The 14,535-nt window shown below is 36.9% G+C and overlaps 1 protein-coding gene across 7 annotated transcripts in view; it reads left to right on the forward strand.

The window, feature by feature from the left end:
• BDP1 (BDP1 general transcription factor IIIB subunit) overlaps positions 1-14,535 on the forward strand; it is an 87,813-nt gene that overhangs the window by 42,009 nt on the left and 31,269 nt on the right. For all 7 annotated transcript variants that reach the window (XM_022595615.3, XM_022595623.3, XM_089908956.1 and 4 more), the window contains 8 exons: positions 452-674; positions 2,887-3,065; positions 3,785-3,989; positions 5,301-5,437; positions 7,486-7,687; positions 7,945-8,135; positions 8,967-9,354; positions 13,768-13,893. In XM_022595615.3, coding sequence (XP_022451323.2) covers positions 452-674; positions 2,887-3,065; positions 3,785-3,989; positions 5,301-5,437; positions 7,486-7,687; positions 7,945-8,135; positions 8,967-9,354; positions 13,768-13,893 — 1,651 coding nt within the window. The remainder of the gene's footprint in view (positions 1-451; positions 675-2,886; positions 3,066-3,784; positions 3,990-5,300; positions 5,438-7,485; positions 7,688-7,944; positions 8,136-8,966; positions 9,355-13,767; positions 13,894-14,535) is intronic.

Raw genomic sequence — 14,535 nt, forward strand, 5'->3', positions numbered from 1 at the left:
TACAAGTATATAGGTCTGTGTGCTTGTAAAGAGGAAGCATATAAAGTTATATTTGCAGATTATGTTAAACTAAATAAGGTTTTAAGACATATCATCTATAGCATAGTGTTGAAAATTTTAAGCTGGTTTGGGGAAGACTGGGAGAGATTTGAGGTCCTTCTGACAGTAGATTGTGAGAATTACTAACATAAAAAATTGTGTACAACACATACTTTTAAGTCAGTACAGGTGTGACAAACCTGTATTTTCTTTGTGCGAAGATGATGTAATTCCTAGGCTTATACCTGGATTGTACCACTCATGTTTTTCAGGATCTACCAAATAGTCTGATCTGTTTTCCTGTTAAGAATTAGAATTAAATATTTACTGCCAGTCTCTAAGGTTGTGCTAAGACTCCGCTCCCACTGCCCCTTCATTTCATCCTAAAGCTTGATAATCCTTGTTCCAAAAGCAAATCTCTTCCTCAAGAACAGAAGCCATTTGAAGTGAAACCAGCACCTTTTGTGAGAAGTAGATTCAAAAGACCAAAACCAAACTTAGCAAGAGCAGCTTCAAAAAGAGAGACTATAGAAGCAGAAAAACATGCACCTGGGAAGAAAGTGGAAGCTGATAAAAAAGGGACTGTTGTGATACAGCAGAATGGGGAACAAATGAGAACTCTCCCTTCTCAACGTGTGAGTGTTATTTAAGATGGAGGTTTTCTGTTTTAGTTATTATAATTACTAAGGTAAAACACTTGGAATTAAAAATTCACAAATATTTCCTTATGTAATTTTTGCTGTGTGTGATATTGGTGCTGTACTTAATGTACCTCATTGTTCCATGTGGTTTGTGTAAGAATCTTGAACCTCTGATGGTGGGCAAATGTGTCATGGAAAGGATTTTTAAGAGGCCCAGGCTCTAGTTCAAGTTCTGACCTTTATTCATTATGTGACCATAGCCAAATGATGCAACTAGTTTCTTCACAGGAAAAATGAGAATGAGAGTCCATCTTTACTTCACTCTGTTGTGAAGGTGAAATAAAAAGTTAAAAGCTTGATATGAGTTAAAAGGAGATTATTTTATTTACTTGATTAACTTGGTCTATAAGAGATTAAGATGTGTGATACAGCATCAAAAACCTTGAAATGAAACGTTAACACTCATAAATTGAGCGTTTAAACATATGAAGTACTTTTTTGAATTAAAGTTCTTCTTTTACATCTTAGCTCAGTTCTTACTGTGCTTGAACGTTTGTACTTTTTCCTCCTAATCTTATGTTTAAAAAGGATAAATCATGGGAATTCCCTGGTGGTCCAGTTGTTAGGACTCTGCACTTTCACTGCCGAGGGCCTGGGTTCAGTCCTTGGTTGGGGAACTAAAATCCCACAAGCTGCGAGGCATGGCCAAAAAAAACAAAAACAAAAAACCCACCACTTTCATTTATTTATTTAATTTAATTTAATTTAATTAATTTATTTTTTGGCCATTCCATGTGGCATGTGGGATCTTAGTTCCCTGACCAGGGATTGAACCTGTGTCCCCTGTGGTGGAAGCACAGTCTTTTTTTTTTTTAATTTATTTTTTGGGTTACATTGGGTCTTCGTTGCTGCGTGTGGGCTTTCTCTAGTTGCGGTGAGCAGGGGCTACTCTTCGTTGTGGTGCGTGGGCTTCTCATTGCGGTGGCTTCTCTTGTTGCGGAGCACGGGCTCTAGGTGCACGGGCTTCAGTAGTTGTGGCACACGGACTCAGTAGTTGTGGCGCACGGGCTTAGTTGCTCTGCGGCATGTGGGATTTTCCTGGACCAGGGATTGAACCCGTGTCCCCTGCATTGGCAGGCGGATTCTTAACTACTGTGCCCACAGGGAAGGCCTAAGCGCAGAGTCTTAACCACTGGACCGCCAGGGAAGTACCCAAAATCACGTTTTATTGATTATTTTAAATGATTATAAAAATTGCAAATTGGGAAAAATATATCATCTAAAAAGTGAGAGTCCTTTATAATATTCCATCTTTCCCTGCCAAGTTAGTCCATCTCTCCCTCCCAAGTTAGCAATTTTGAATATGTCCACCTAAACTTTTCTGTATAGATACTTATTTATATAAATAATAAAATGTGCGGGTATTTATTTTCATTGTTTTACAAAAATGGCATCATATCCTGCCTTCTGATTATTTTTTTACTAAACACAGTATTGTGAACATCTTTTTTTTTTTTTTAATAATTTATTTATGGCTGTGCTGGGTGTTCGTTGATGCACACGGGCTTTCTCTAGTTGTGGCGAGCGGGGGCTACTCTTCGTTGCGGTGCAGGGGCTTATTGCAGTTGCTTCTCTTGTTGCAGAGCATGGGCTCTAGGCGCATGGGCTTCAGTAGTTGTGGGCTCAGTAATTGTGGCACGTGGGCTTAGTTGCTCCGCAGCATGTGGGATCTTCCCGGACTAGGGCTCGAACCCATGTCCCCTGCATTGGCAGGCAGATTCTTAACCACTGCGCTACCAGGGAAGTCCATGAACATCTTTTTGGATCAGTATATAGAAATTAAACTTCTTTTAAATGACTCTGTACTGTTTCATTGTAAAGAAATTATAATTTATTCAGTTCCCTACTGATTTGTCTTGTTTCCAATTTTTTGTTTTTCCTTTTCTTTTTCTTTCCTTTTTTGGGGGGCTATTATATTGCTGTAATAAATATCCTTGTGTATAATTTTCTAGATAGTTATTTGAGTGTTTTTATAAGATATATTTCTAGAAGTAGAATTGCTGGAAATTAAAATTCTTGATAGATATTGCCCTGGTGTCTACAAAGACCATATCAGTTTATTTTTCTAACAGTTTATTAAAGTTTCTATTTCCCTATACTTTTACCAACCCTCGATGAAATTTTTTTTTTCTAATCTACCTTCTAGGATGTGGCTTCCCTAATGGCATCAACAGAAAAAGACAAATCAGATCACAGTCAAGAGGAGGCTGTGATATTACCATATGTACAGACTGAAAAGGACCTTTCCCCTTCGAGTTCTTGTGAACCTATAGAGGAGTCTCAGTCTACACAAGCCCAGGAAAAGGAATTAGTTGTCTCTATGGGGTAAACAGTGATAGTTTTATTAAAATCTAAAATAGGAGAATTATTTCAAATAGTTCTTCATTTTTTTTTAAGAAATGTGTTAATGTATTTTGAAAGTGAGTATCAAGAATACTTGGCTTATTTTTATTCATATGGCCTAAAATACAAAATCAGGTTGAGTTCAACACCTTTTAACACTTGCCTGCTTATATTCACTGTTAGCTGCTTAAGATCTTATACAAAGCAATGCATTTAAAAATATATGTATATAAGGTATGTATTCATTACCTTTTTAAAAATTGTAGTAAGATACATATAACATAAAATTTACTATTTTAACCATTTTTAAGTGTACAGTCCAATGGCATTAAGTACATTCACATTGTTGTACACCATTACCACCATTCATCTCCAGAACATTTTTCTTCCCAAACTGAAACTCTGTACCCATTAAACAATAACTTCCCATTCCCCCTACCTCCAGTCCCTGGCAGCCACCATTGTGCTTTCTATTACTATGAATTTGAATATTGTAGGTACCTCATATAAGTTCAGTACCTTTTGAGAATTGAAATAACTATTTTTTTATAAAATGAGGTATAATCAGAAGGTAATTTAATTTTCCTTTAATGTACAAAATATTTTTACAGAGTTTATTGGATTCAAATTTTATATTTTTATAGTAGTTTTCATCTTTTTACAATCAAGCTTTCTCTCTTTTCTCCTGTCCCCTTTTCTAGGACTTATCATATAAACACTTGTGAACAAGAAATGAAGGAAAGCGCTATCCAAACTGCTCCACCAGTAAGGGGCCGACTTCAGAGACCCAGTCCAAACTTAAGAAAGGTTGGACAGAGGCAAGTAATAGAAAAAAACGAAGCCAAAGAAACAATTAAGGAAGAAAGGACACTACAAAAAGATGAAACTAAAAAATTCCTGACTGTGGTGAGTTATTGCTATGTAATTAAATCAAGCTTTTTAATGCATATTAAAATATCAAATGGTAGCTCAGACTTGGCTTAGACTATGGGCATCTGATACTTACTCTACTTCATACATAGCGTGTCTAGTTTTGTTTCAGATTTACCATTGTAGATTTTTTTTTAATGAAAATAGATTTTTTTTTCTTAACTAATGAACCTATTCATTGTGAAAATGTTCAATCAATACAAAATAATATAATAATTACCCCTAGTCTCACGACTCTGAGGTAACCACTGAAAACCTTTTGACATATCTTACCGGATATATCTCCATGCATGCATGTGTGCATACTCATGTAAATTTAAATAATAAAATCATTGTAATCATGTTATTTTGTGACTTACTGTTTTTCACTTATTATATTAAGTGGCTTTCCATGTCATGAAATATGGAGATACATCATTTTTAACTGCTGTGTAACATACTGCTATTTGGAATGACAGTTTAACCAATCTCTTATTGATGGATCTTTTGATATTAGAAACAAATCTAAGTAGTTTAATGCCCATTTCAACAGATCTTGTTTTTCTGTCCTTTTCTCTACCAAGGGAAAATCTACATTTAAAATAAAGTGATTGTAATCCTTATTTGAACCACCCCCCCAAATTAAAAAAAACACATTGAACTTTTTGGGAGGGAGGTTCACAACAGATGGTTATTGTAGTTTTTAAAGCATTATGTGAACATATTACTGCAGTAATCTTTGAAACTTTCTCTGTGAATAGGAAATTTTGTTTTGGGCAGCAAAACATGAACATTGCATACTCAAGTTTGAGACTTCATTTTAAAAAACTAAATACCTTTCTTTTTTATTATTATTAATTAATTAATTAATTTATCACTGCATTGGGTCTTCGTTGTTGAGCATGGACTTTCTTTAGTTGCGGCGAGCAGGGGCTACTCTTCGTTGTTGTGCATGGGTTTCTCATTGCGGTGGCTTCTCTTTTGTGGAGCATGGGCTCTAGGCGCATGGGCTTCAGTAGTTGTGGCACATGGGCTCAGTAGTTGTGGCTCGCGGGCTCAGTAGTTGTGGCTCACAGGCTGTAGAGCACAGGCTCAGTAGTTGTGACACATGGGCTTAGTTGCTCTGCGGCATGTGGGATCTTCCTGGACCAGGGATTGAACCCGTGTCTCCTGCATTGGCAGGTGGATTCTTAACTACTGTGCCACCAGGGAAGTCCCTAAATACCTTTCTTAATGATTAAAATATTTTAGGAGGTATGTTCTGTTGTTAAAAAAAAAAAACAAAACTAATATAGTTTTGCATTTCAGCCAAATTCTCAAATTGCAATGGAAATTGAAGTTGTATCCTCCAAAGTTTCAGAAGGCAGAATGTATGAAAACCAGAGTCACGTTCTTTTAGAAAACCTTCATGTTAACAAAATAAATATTTCAGATGAAAAGACGAGGTGAGTTTGCTTTTAATCAGAAAAGCATAAAACTTTTCAAAGATAAAGGTTGGATATCTGAATAATCGATTTTATGTAATTTTACATTTAGTAAGTTTTATGAAAGAAAAAAGTAATTATGAAACTAGAATAGTCTAAATCTGCTGAACAGCAAAGGGAGCCAGTGTGAAACAGGGGAAGAGAGGAAGAGTAGTAGATATATGACAGGTAAAGGCTGAGTGGGGGTAAGCGCAGATTATGTAGGACCATTGTAAGGATTTTGAGTTTTACTCTAAATGAGCCTTTAAAGACCAGTGACCTTTGAGGTCAGCCTTTGCTAATGCCTTCATTTATAATTGACTGTATGGATCTAGAGGATTTAAATGGCTTGCTCAAAGTAACATTGGCAGTTTAGTTTTTAAACTTAAGTTTTCAGGATTTATGACTTTAAGACTAGCAAATTCCTATAGTTTATAGGCAGAGCTTCCTGAAAGAAACTTTACATGTTTCAAGAGATTTTATGCTCAGCCTTTGCATTTTTAATGAGCAAGATCTAACTTTCAAATTTCCCGTATAGAAACCCATTACTCACCCACCCCTCTTTTTAAAATCTTTTCTGTTTATGAAGTTTATTCAAGCTTTTAGCTTTATCATGACTGGTACTTCCTTCAGAGTATATATTCTGCATAATTTTAAGTTAGCTTATTCTTATGTCCAGCAGTTTCTTACCCCCTTTTAACCCCAGTAGCACGTTGAGCTTATATATATATATATATATATATATATATATATATATATATATATATATATATATATAAAATTCTTAAGTACCATTGTAGAATCACACTTGATTGTAAGTACCTTATACTTAAGTTAAATATAACATGTTTTCCCAAATACATTAGCCTACACTGGAATGTATTAACCAGCATCATTACTTTGTTAGAACTTCCTGTGAACTTCCTTGGTATTTCACTGCTGGAAGAACTTAGCAGGATTGGAACATTTGGAAATGTAACTAACTACTTTCTCTTGTAGGTAATTTATTACAAATATTACTTAAGATTAGTCTTTAATACAGATTTTTCAGAGAACTTATGATCGATACTTACAGACCCAGTTTTTCTTTATAAGTATCCAGATTTATATTAGTTTTTTTTTTTTTTTTTTTTTTTTTTTGCGGTACGCGGGCCTCTCACTGCTGTGGCCTCTCCCGTTGCGGAGCACAGGTTCCAGACGCGCAGGCTCAGCGGCCATGGCTCACGGGCCCAGCCGCTCCGCAGCACGTGGGATCCTCCCAAACCGGGGCATGAACCTGCGTCCCCTGCATTGGCAGGCGGACTCTCAACCACTGCACCACCAGGGAAGCCCCTATATTAGTTTTAAACTTGCTAATTCAGATACTTGCCAGTTATTAAATATTTTCCAGGAAACCTTAAGGCAGCTGTTTGTGTTGCCTTGGGAGCTATGGCTACTGTATTGAATGTTAAAACCTTGTCTTTCTCTGATTTGGCAGATACAAATGGGTTATATTGAGATCCTTATGACACTGTTGTCAATAAACCCTTTTCTATGAAGTGACAGGCATGTGGTAGGAGAACAGACTCTAGCTTTCAAGCCTGCTCTTGAACTAGAAGGACCAGGGTTGTTGTGACCATTGTATATTTATTCATGCTTCAGAGCCCAGTTGAAGCATTTGTTTAAAGTGTCATTATGAAGTCCATCTTCAACTATTGACATTTTTGTTTTGTATCTAGTTATTTCTCTGAAAATTACTTAAAGTAGCATACAACGACATACCAGAATCAATGAATGAAAGTAAAAAAACGATTAAATATTATTGTGAAAGTATTCCGCAGGCTATATAGAAAATGGAAGTTATAAAAGCTTCTATGTTCTTTCTTTCATATCAGCATGTGTGGTTTCATTTTATATGTTTAGTTTTATAGCCTATTTATATATAGTCCTTCGCACATAGAATTGGTTTGTGCCCCAAAATTGTTTAACAGCAGATACATCAACAGGAATTCTGATTTTCGTTCTTCAACATGATTTGTATTTCATTCTAGACATGAACATAAAACGTATGTTTCTAGTCCACCACAAATGATAAGAAGCCAATTCCAAAAGGCTAAGCCATATTTGGGAAGAGCACAAGGTAAGAAAGAGGAATCAGGCATAGGAACAGACAGAGCAGATCAGAGTAAGGCAAGGAAGCCAGAAGATAATTTGCTGCAGCATGGAGATTCTGACACCCAGCTTCTTCCAAAAGTAAGTTTGAAAAAAATAATTTAGTAGTGGGCTCTATTTTATCAATATCATGAAGGAGAACATTAATAAAATAGTTTTGCCTTTTGTACTATAACTATTTTCATGAAAATTGATTGACTTTCCAATATTATGAAAGTTTAGAAACCAGTCACTTGTGTATATGTGTGTAAGCTTAGCATTTTAGGCCAAACTACCAAACCAAATTACCATACAGGTTGTTTCCATGGTAATATTAATTGTTTCTTCTCAAATTTAAGGGAAAAGCTGAGTTTCTGACATCTCTGGAGATTTCAGCAAGAAAAGGTTCTGTAGGTTCCAAGGAGATTGGTTTGGCAAAAAAAGATGCTCAATCAGAAGTTGGACCATCAGGAAGTGTTGGAGAGAAAACCGTAGGCAATAATTCTATGTGTTCAGTTGTCGAAGAGCAGTATGTCAGTAAACCAGCAAGGTAAAGTTTTATTTAACAAGTACTTTCAGAATAGTAAATACAAGTAACTTATTCTTAATGGATGTCCTACTCTAACTTATTGATAGGGTAAAAAGATGGTTTGTTAACAGAAGTATTGGTTGTTTTTTATTGGCAGGTCTGTTTCTTTCCCACTTTTGATTTTTATTTACTAAAATTTCCTTTTTTTATGATCTTCTCAGAAAGATTTTTCTTTCCTACATTTAAAATTTCTGGGTGTTGAGTATATTAGACATGAGCAGAAGCCTGACGAAAGAGTAGTACATATTACCTAAATAACTAGGGTGCTGATTCAAATTGGAGTCACAAACACAAGTGAAGGGTACCTTTCTTCCACAGTTTTCAAGGAAAGTGGAAGGGACCCTAAGTTCTAAAAAATGTTGTTCTGTTGGATTTCCTCATTCTCCTTTTTTCTTTTGACCTAATCTGTTTACCCAATAGGATAAACAGTATCACTTTTTGGTCTCATATTCTGTATTTATTGGTCCAGTGTTCTTGATCCCATTTTCTTCTAACAATTTCCAGTGTTGTATTTCATCACCACTTAAATAGCAAGGGGGAAAAATGGCTCAGAATTTAAAACTTACTGTGAAAAATTTGTAGGTAGATAACTAATGTTTAACTTTGAGTGAGAAACTAAATCCTAACAGTAAATTCCGTTCATTCTTGTCGTAGCATTAGTGTTTGATAGAATGGGTGGCAGGCATTTTATATTAATGGCTTGAATTGAGATTTCACTTTATAAGTTGGGTTTTCATTAAAATTATCCTTATGCATGTAATGACTATGTCGCTATTTTGATTAAACCTCCAGCTCTCCACAACTGTTAAAAGAATCAAATTATTCTAAAATTGCTGTGGATCGAAGAACAGCTCTCTCTTCTGCCTCTGAATGTAAGATAGATCGTAGTGAAAGGAGAATGCGTCGAAAGATTAAACCAAACGTCCCCAAAGGGCGTGGATCAAAACGAATTCGGAGTAAGACCTCTAAGAAGGAACCTAGAGCTTCTAAGCCTGTGCTGGTGACTCTTCGAGCTTCCCAGGAAGAAGACGAAGATGATGCGGAAGACTTTGAGTCTGACTATGAAGAAGAAAGCTATCATCTTGCTCCAGAAGAAGTAAACAAAGCTCCAGTGTTTGTACCTGTTGGTCTCAGATCTCCTGAACCGGTTTCTGCTCAGATTGAAGAAACCATGGAAGAGGTAGTTTGAATTTTGAATCCTTGGAACTTTATCTTACTTGTTTTTTGCTTTCAGTGGATCATTATCTCTTCTCTTAGTGATTATTAGGATTTGAAGATTATTAGAGTAATTTGTTTGGGGCCTGCTGCATAGCCTAGGAAATCAGTAGAAATAGGCTTGTGTGATCTGTGTTTACTCAGCCCCTGCAACCCAGGCCCAGCACAAGGTAATCAGTATAACAATACTGAGAGAAATCTAATTTCACTTGTATCTGGGGGCTACTTAATCTCCTTTCTGGTTAATTTTTAAAAAAAACAAAAAACTTGGCAGATGTTTTCTATTAACTCTTTGTGGTAAGCTCAAGTTAAGCTCTGGTTGGTAGAGAAGGTAGAAGGGACATATTTCTTTCTCTTTCTCTCTGTCTCTTTTTTTAAAATAAATTTATTTATTTTGTTTACTTTATTTTTGGCTGCGTTGGGTCTTCATTGCAGTGCGTGGGCTTCTCATTGCGGTGGCTTCTCTCGTTGTGGAGCACGGGCTCTAGGTGCGCGGGCTCTAGAGCGCAGGCTCAGTAGTTGTTGCGCACGGGCCCAGTTGCTCCTCGGCATGTGGGATCTTCCCGGATCTGGTCTTGAACCTGCATCCCTTGCATTGGCAGGTGGATTCTTAACCACTGAGCCACCAGGGAAGCCCTCTCTCTTTTTTTAATTGTGGTAAATTACAGGTAACATAAAATTTACTGTCTTAGCCATTTTAGAGCCTACAGTTCAGTGGCATTAAGTGCATCCATCCACAGAACTTTTTTTCATCTTGAAAAACTACAACTCTGTACCTATTAAACAATAATTCTGATTATTCCCTCCTCTCTAGCCTGTGGCAACCACTTACTCTAAGTCCCTCATGTAAGTGGAATCATACAGCGTTTGTCCTTTTTGTGACTGGCTTATTTCACTGAGCATAATGCTTTCAAGGTTCATCTATACTGTAGCATATGTCAGGATGTCTCTTTTTTTTTTTTTTCTGGCTGCATTGGGTCTTCTTCTGGCTGCACACGGGCTTTCTCTAGTTGCAGTGAGCAGGGGCTACTCTTGTGGCAGTGTGCGGGCTTCTCATTGCGGTGGCTTCTCTTGTGGAGCACGGGCTCTAGGCGCGCAGGCTTTGATAGTTGCAGCACATGTGCTCAGTTTTGGTGCGTGGGCTCTAGGGTGCATGGGCTTCAGTAGTTGTAGTGCACGGGCTCAGTAGTTGTGGCTCGTGGGCTGTAGAGCGCAGGCTCAGTAATTGTGGTGCACGGGCTTAGTTGCTCTGCGGCATGTGGAATCTTCCCAGACCAGGGATTGAACCTGTGTCCCCTGCATTGGCAGGCAGATTCTTAACCACTGTGCCACCAGGGAAGTCCAGGATGTCCTTTTTAAGGGCTAAATAATATTCCGTTCAGTATATACAGTACCACATTTTGTTTATTCTTCTGTCAGTGGCCAGTTGGGTTGCTTCCAACTTTTGGCTATTATGAAGAACACTGCTATGTACATGGGTATACAAATATCCCTTCTAATCCCTGCTGTCAATTCTGCAAGTGGAAATGCTGGATAATATAGTAAATTGTAAATCAATGTTTAATTTTTTGAGCAACCCCCATACTGTTTTCCACAGCAGCTGCCTTATTCTACCATCTTATCAATAGTGTACAAGGGTTCTAATGTCTCCACATCCTTACTAACACTTGTTTTTTCTGTTTTTTTTTTTCTTTTTGATAGTAGTCATCCTAATGGATTTGAGGTAGAGGAACATATTACTTCAACTTACTTTTTTTTTTTTTTTTGCGGTACGCGGGCCTCTCACTGTTGTGGCCTCTCCTGTTGCGGCCTCTCCTGTTGCGGAGCACAGGCTCTGGACGCGCAGGCTCAGCGGCCATGGCTCACGGGCCCAAGCCGCTTTGCGGCACGTGGGATCTTCCCGGACCGGGGCACGAACCCGTGTCCCCTGCATCGGCAGGCGGACTCTCAACCACTGCGCCACCAGGGAAGCCTGTCAACTTACTTTATTATGAAAGCTCCTTATTCTTTTGCCTCTTGGTCTAACTTTGTAACTTCAAAGTTTTCTGTTCGGCCTCAATTTTCAGTAACTTATTTTGCTTATAGAGCATCATATCTGAATCAGTTTTGTATTCATGGTAGATTCTAAAGCCATTTGAATTACAAATAGAATTCCAAACTCACCTTTTTTTATTCATTGTTAATAATACCATGCTAAATGTTATAAAGTTAGTTGGAATGGTTGAAGCTAAATAAAAATGATGTGAAGTGGTTTCTTGTAATTAAAGTTCAAAGTAAAGATAATGAATTTAAATTTTGGTTGAAACCAAGAAAAGGTAAAAGGAAAGTTAATTTTGTGCAAGGACGGCTGGTTACCACTGCATGAAAATTCAGTTAGCTTTATGTTTTGTATTTTACAATTTCTTTGGGTGAAAGGCAAATTGCTCGTGAAAACTAATACTAGAAATTAACTTCTGAAAATCAGGTTCTAGGATATATCCCTGAATTAATACAGAATGCCTTCCTTTTTTAAAAAATTTATTTTATTTATTTAGGCTGTGTTGGGTCTTCGTTGCTGTGCGCGGGATTTCTCTAGTTGCGGAGAGCGGGAGCTACTCTTTGTTGCGGTGCGCGGGCTTCTCATTGCAGTGGCTTCTCTTGCTGTGGAGAACGGGCTCTAGGCACATGGGCTTCAGTAGCTGTGGCACGTGGCCTCAGTAGCTGTGGCACACGGACCCTAGAGCACAGGCTCAGTAGTTGTGGCACATGGGCTTAGTGGCTCCGCGGCATGTGGGATCTTCCTGGACCAGGGCTTGAACCTGTGTCCCCTGGCATTGGCAAGCGGATTCTTAACCACTATGCCACCAGGGAAGCCCCACAGAATGCCTTCTTAAACAGCATTGATTATAATAATTGAGCAAGGAAAGCTTAAATTGTATTCTTAATGGCCAGTTTACTAAGGCAGGGAAATTTGTTTATTTGTTAGAAAATGTCCCCTTTAAAAAGCGTTGAAATGCAATGGCATATTATTAAATCATAAAGGGATCTAAAATATTGATATATACTTCAACATGAACCTTGAAAACATTATGCTAAGTGAAATAAACCAGTTAACAAAAAAATCACATATGATTCCATTAATATGAAATGTCCAAAATAGGAAAATCTATAGAGACAGAAAGTAGATCAATGGTTGCTTAGAGATTTGGAGATGAGGAGTTAAAGGAGTAGGTATAGGGTTTCTTTTTTGAAGTGATGAAAATGTTCTAAAAGTAACTATGTTGATGGTTGCATGTATCTGTGCTTCCATCACCAAAAAACATTGAATTATACAATTTAAATGGGTGAATTGTATGGAATGTAAATTATATCTAGATAAAGCTGTTAAAAAGATAAAGCTTTGAAACTGTGTAGTGCTTACAGAACCAACTTTCAGTTACCTAGAATATTCCCATTATGTCCCCAATCCCAGCTTTTCAGAAAATATTTTGTCTTTTCAAATCACTCGAACTTTTAAAATTCATCCCAGGCCTATAGGATATTAGCAAAGATTTTTCTCTAATTGCATCTGAGCAGACAGACACAGAACACATAGGTGTTACTATAATAAATGTCTCAAAGGTAGATTTTCAAACTTGACTGCTCAGTTTCTACTGAATCACAGTCTTTTATACTCATCTCTCTGTTAATAAGGGAATAGAAGCCAGACTCCCTTGTTTATAGTCTAGGAGATAAATTTTAGTGTTTTTAACCCCCAGACTGTAGGGATCTTTGAAATAAGCCTGCTAAATGAAGAGTAAATGTGAGTTGGACTCGTTATTTTACATGGCCATTCATCGCTATGAAGAATCATACAGGTTTTGGGGTTGTGGGAGTCATTGCCTTGGTGGGTCATGTGTATGATAAATCTTTTTAAGTGCTTTCAACTCATCTCTATGATAGCACTTGGAGCAGTGTATAGTTGATTACATGTCTGTGTTTCTTAGATTGTGAGTTCCTTGCAGGCAGGGACCGACTTGTCTTATGGAGCTTTGTATTCTTGTACCTGTAGCCCTCTAGTTTTTAGGAAGCATTTCATAAATGTTGACAGACTGATGAGAGAAACTGGGGGAAATTTGGGACAAACTGGGGATAATGGAAAATGCAATGCTAGGTACTAAGTAGATTAGCTCTGGAAGTTTTGCTTATTGTTTGTAGGAATCACAGACGCCTCAGAAACATTAAATGTTTCACTTTTGCCCAGTTGATGTCAATCAGTTTAAGAATTACTATATTTCAGTTTTTTAAATCATGTATAAATGTGAATTCTTTCTTCAGTTTAATATTTTATTTTATGATTCATTTTGTTTTTCTGTGATGGTATGCCAAAATGAAATAATGAAACTTTTCATTTTGACAGCTTGAAATACCCATGAATATCCCAGATGTAGGATGCATAGCTGTTGTTGAACATCAGCTCTCATCAAACATAGATTTGACTACTGAGGAAATGAAACAAGAAGAAAATCTGAACGCATTATCAATTGTAAGCATCCATTTTAATATGTTTTGTCTTTAATTCTTTGTTTACTTTCAAAAGACTAAGTTTATTTTGAAAGCTTTAGGTTTACAGATGGTTCTTAACTAGTATGATAGAAATTATTCTATTATTTCTAGGAGCTGTAAGTATGAATGTTAGAAACTAGTGAATAATTCATAGATTTTTATATTTGACTTGAAAAGCATAGATTCCTGTGTGTGGGCGTAGCTCAATATCTTCATAGACTTATGTTAAAATTCTGATGCATTAAATATATACTAAATGTAAATTATTTAAAACGTATTTAGTTGCCTTTTGCTTGGCACTCTTCCTTATTTAGTTGGTATTTATCTTGTTTTTGTAAATGAAGAGTTACAACTTTTTCAAAAGCAGTTTTATTAAGATACAATTCATACACTATACAATTTATCCATTTAAAGTATATAATTCAATGGCTTTTAGTGTATTTACAGCTATATGCACAATTTTAGAACATTTCCATCACCTCAGAAAGAAGTCTTATGCCCAGTGGCAGTTGTTCCCCTATTTCCTTCCAGCCTTCCCCAGGCCTAGGCAACCAATGATCTACTTTTTGTCTCTATAGATTTCTCTATTCTGGAGATATACACACAGTATGGTTCTTTGTGC

This window comes from Delphinapterus leucas, chromosome 3 (genome assembly GCF_059928025.1).
Source record: "Delphinapterus leucas isolate spDelLeu-1000000601 "Yukka" chromosome 3, BTC_Dleu_Yukka2, whole genome shotgun sequence".
NCBI lineage: Eukaryota > Metazoa > Chordata > Mammalia > Artiodactyla > Monodontidae > Delphinapterus > Delphinapterus leucas.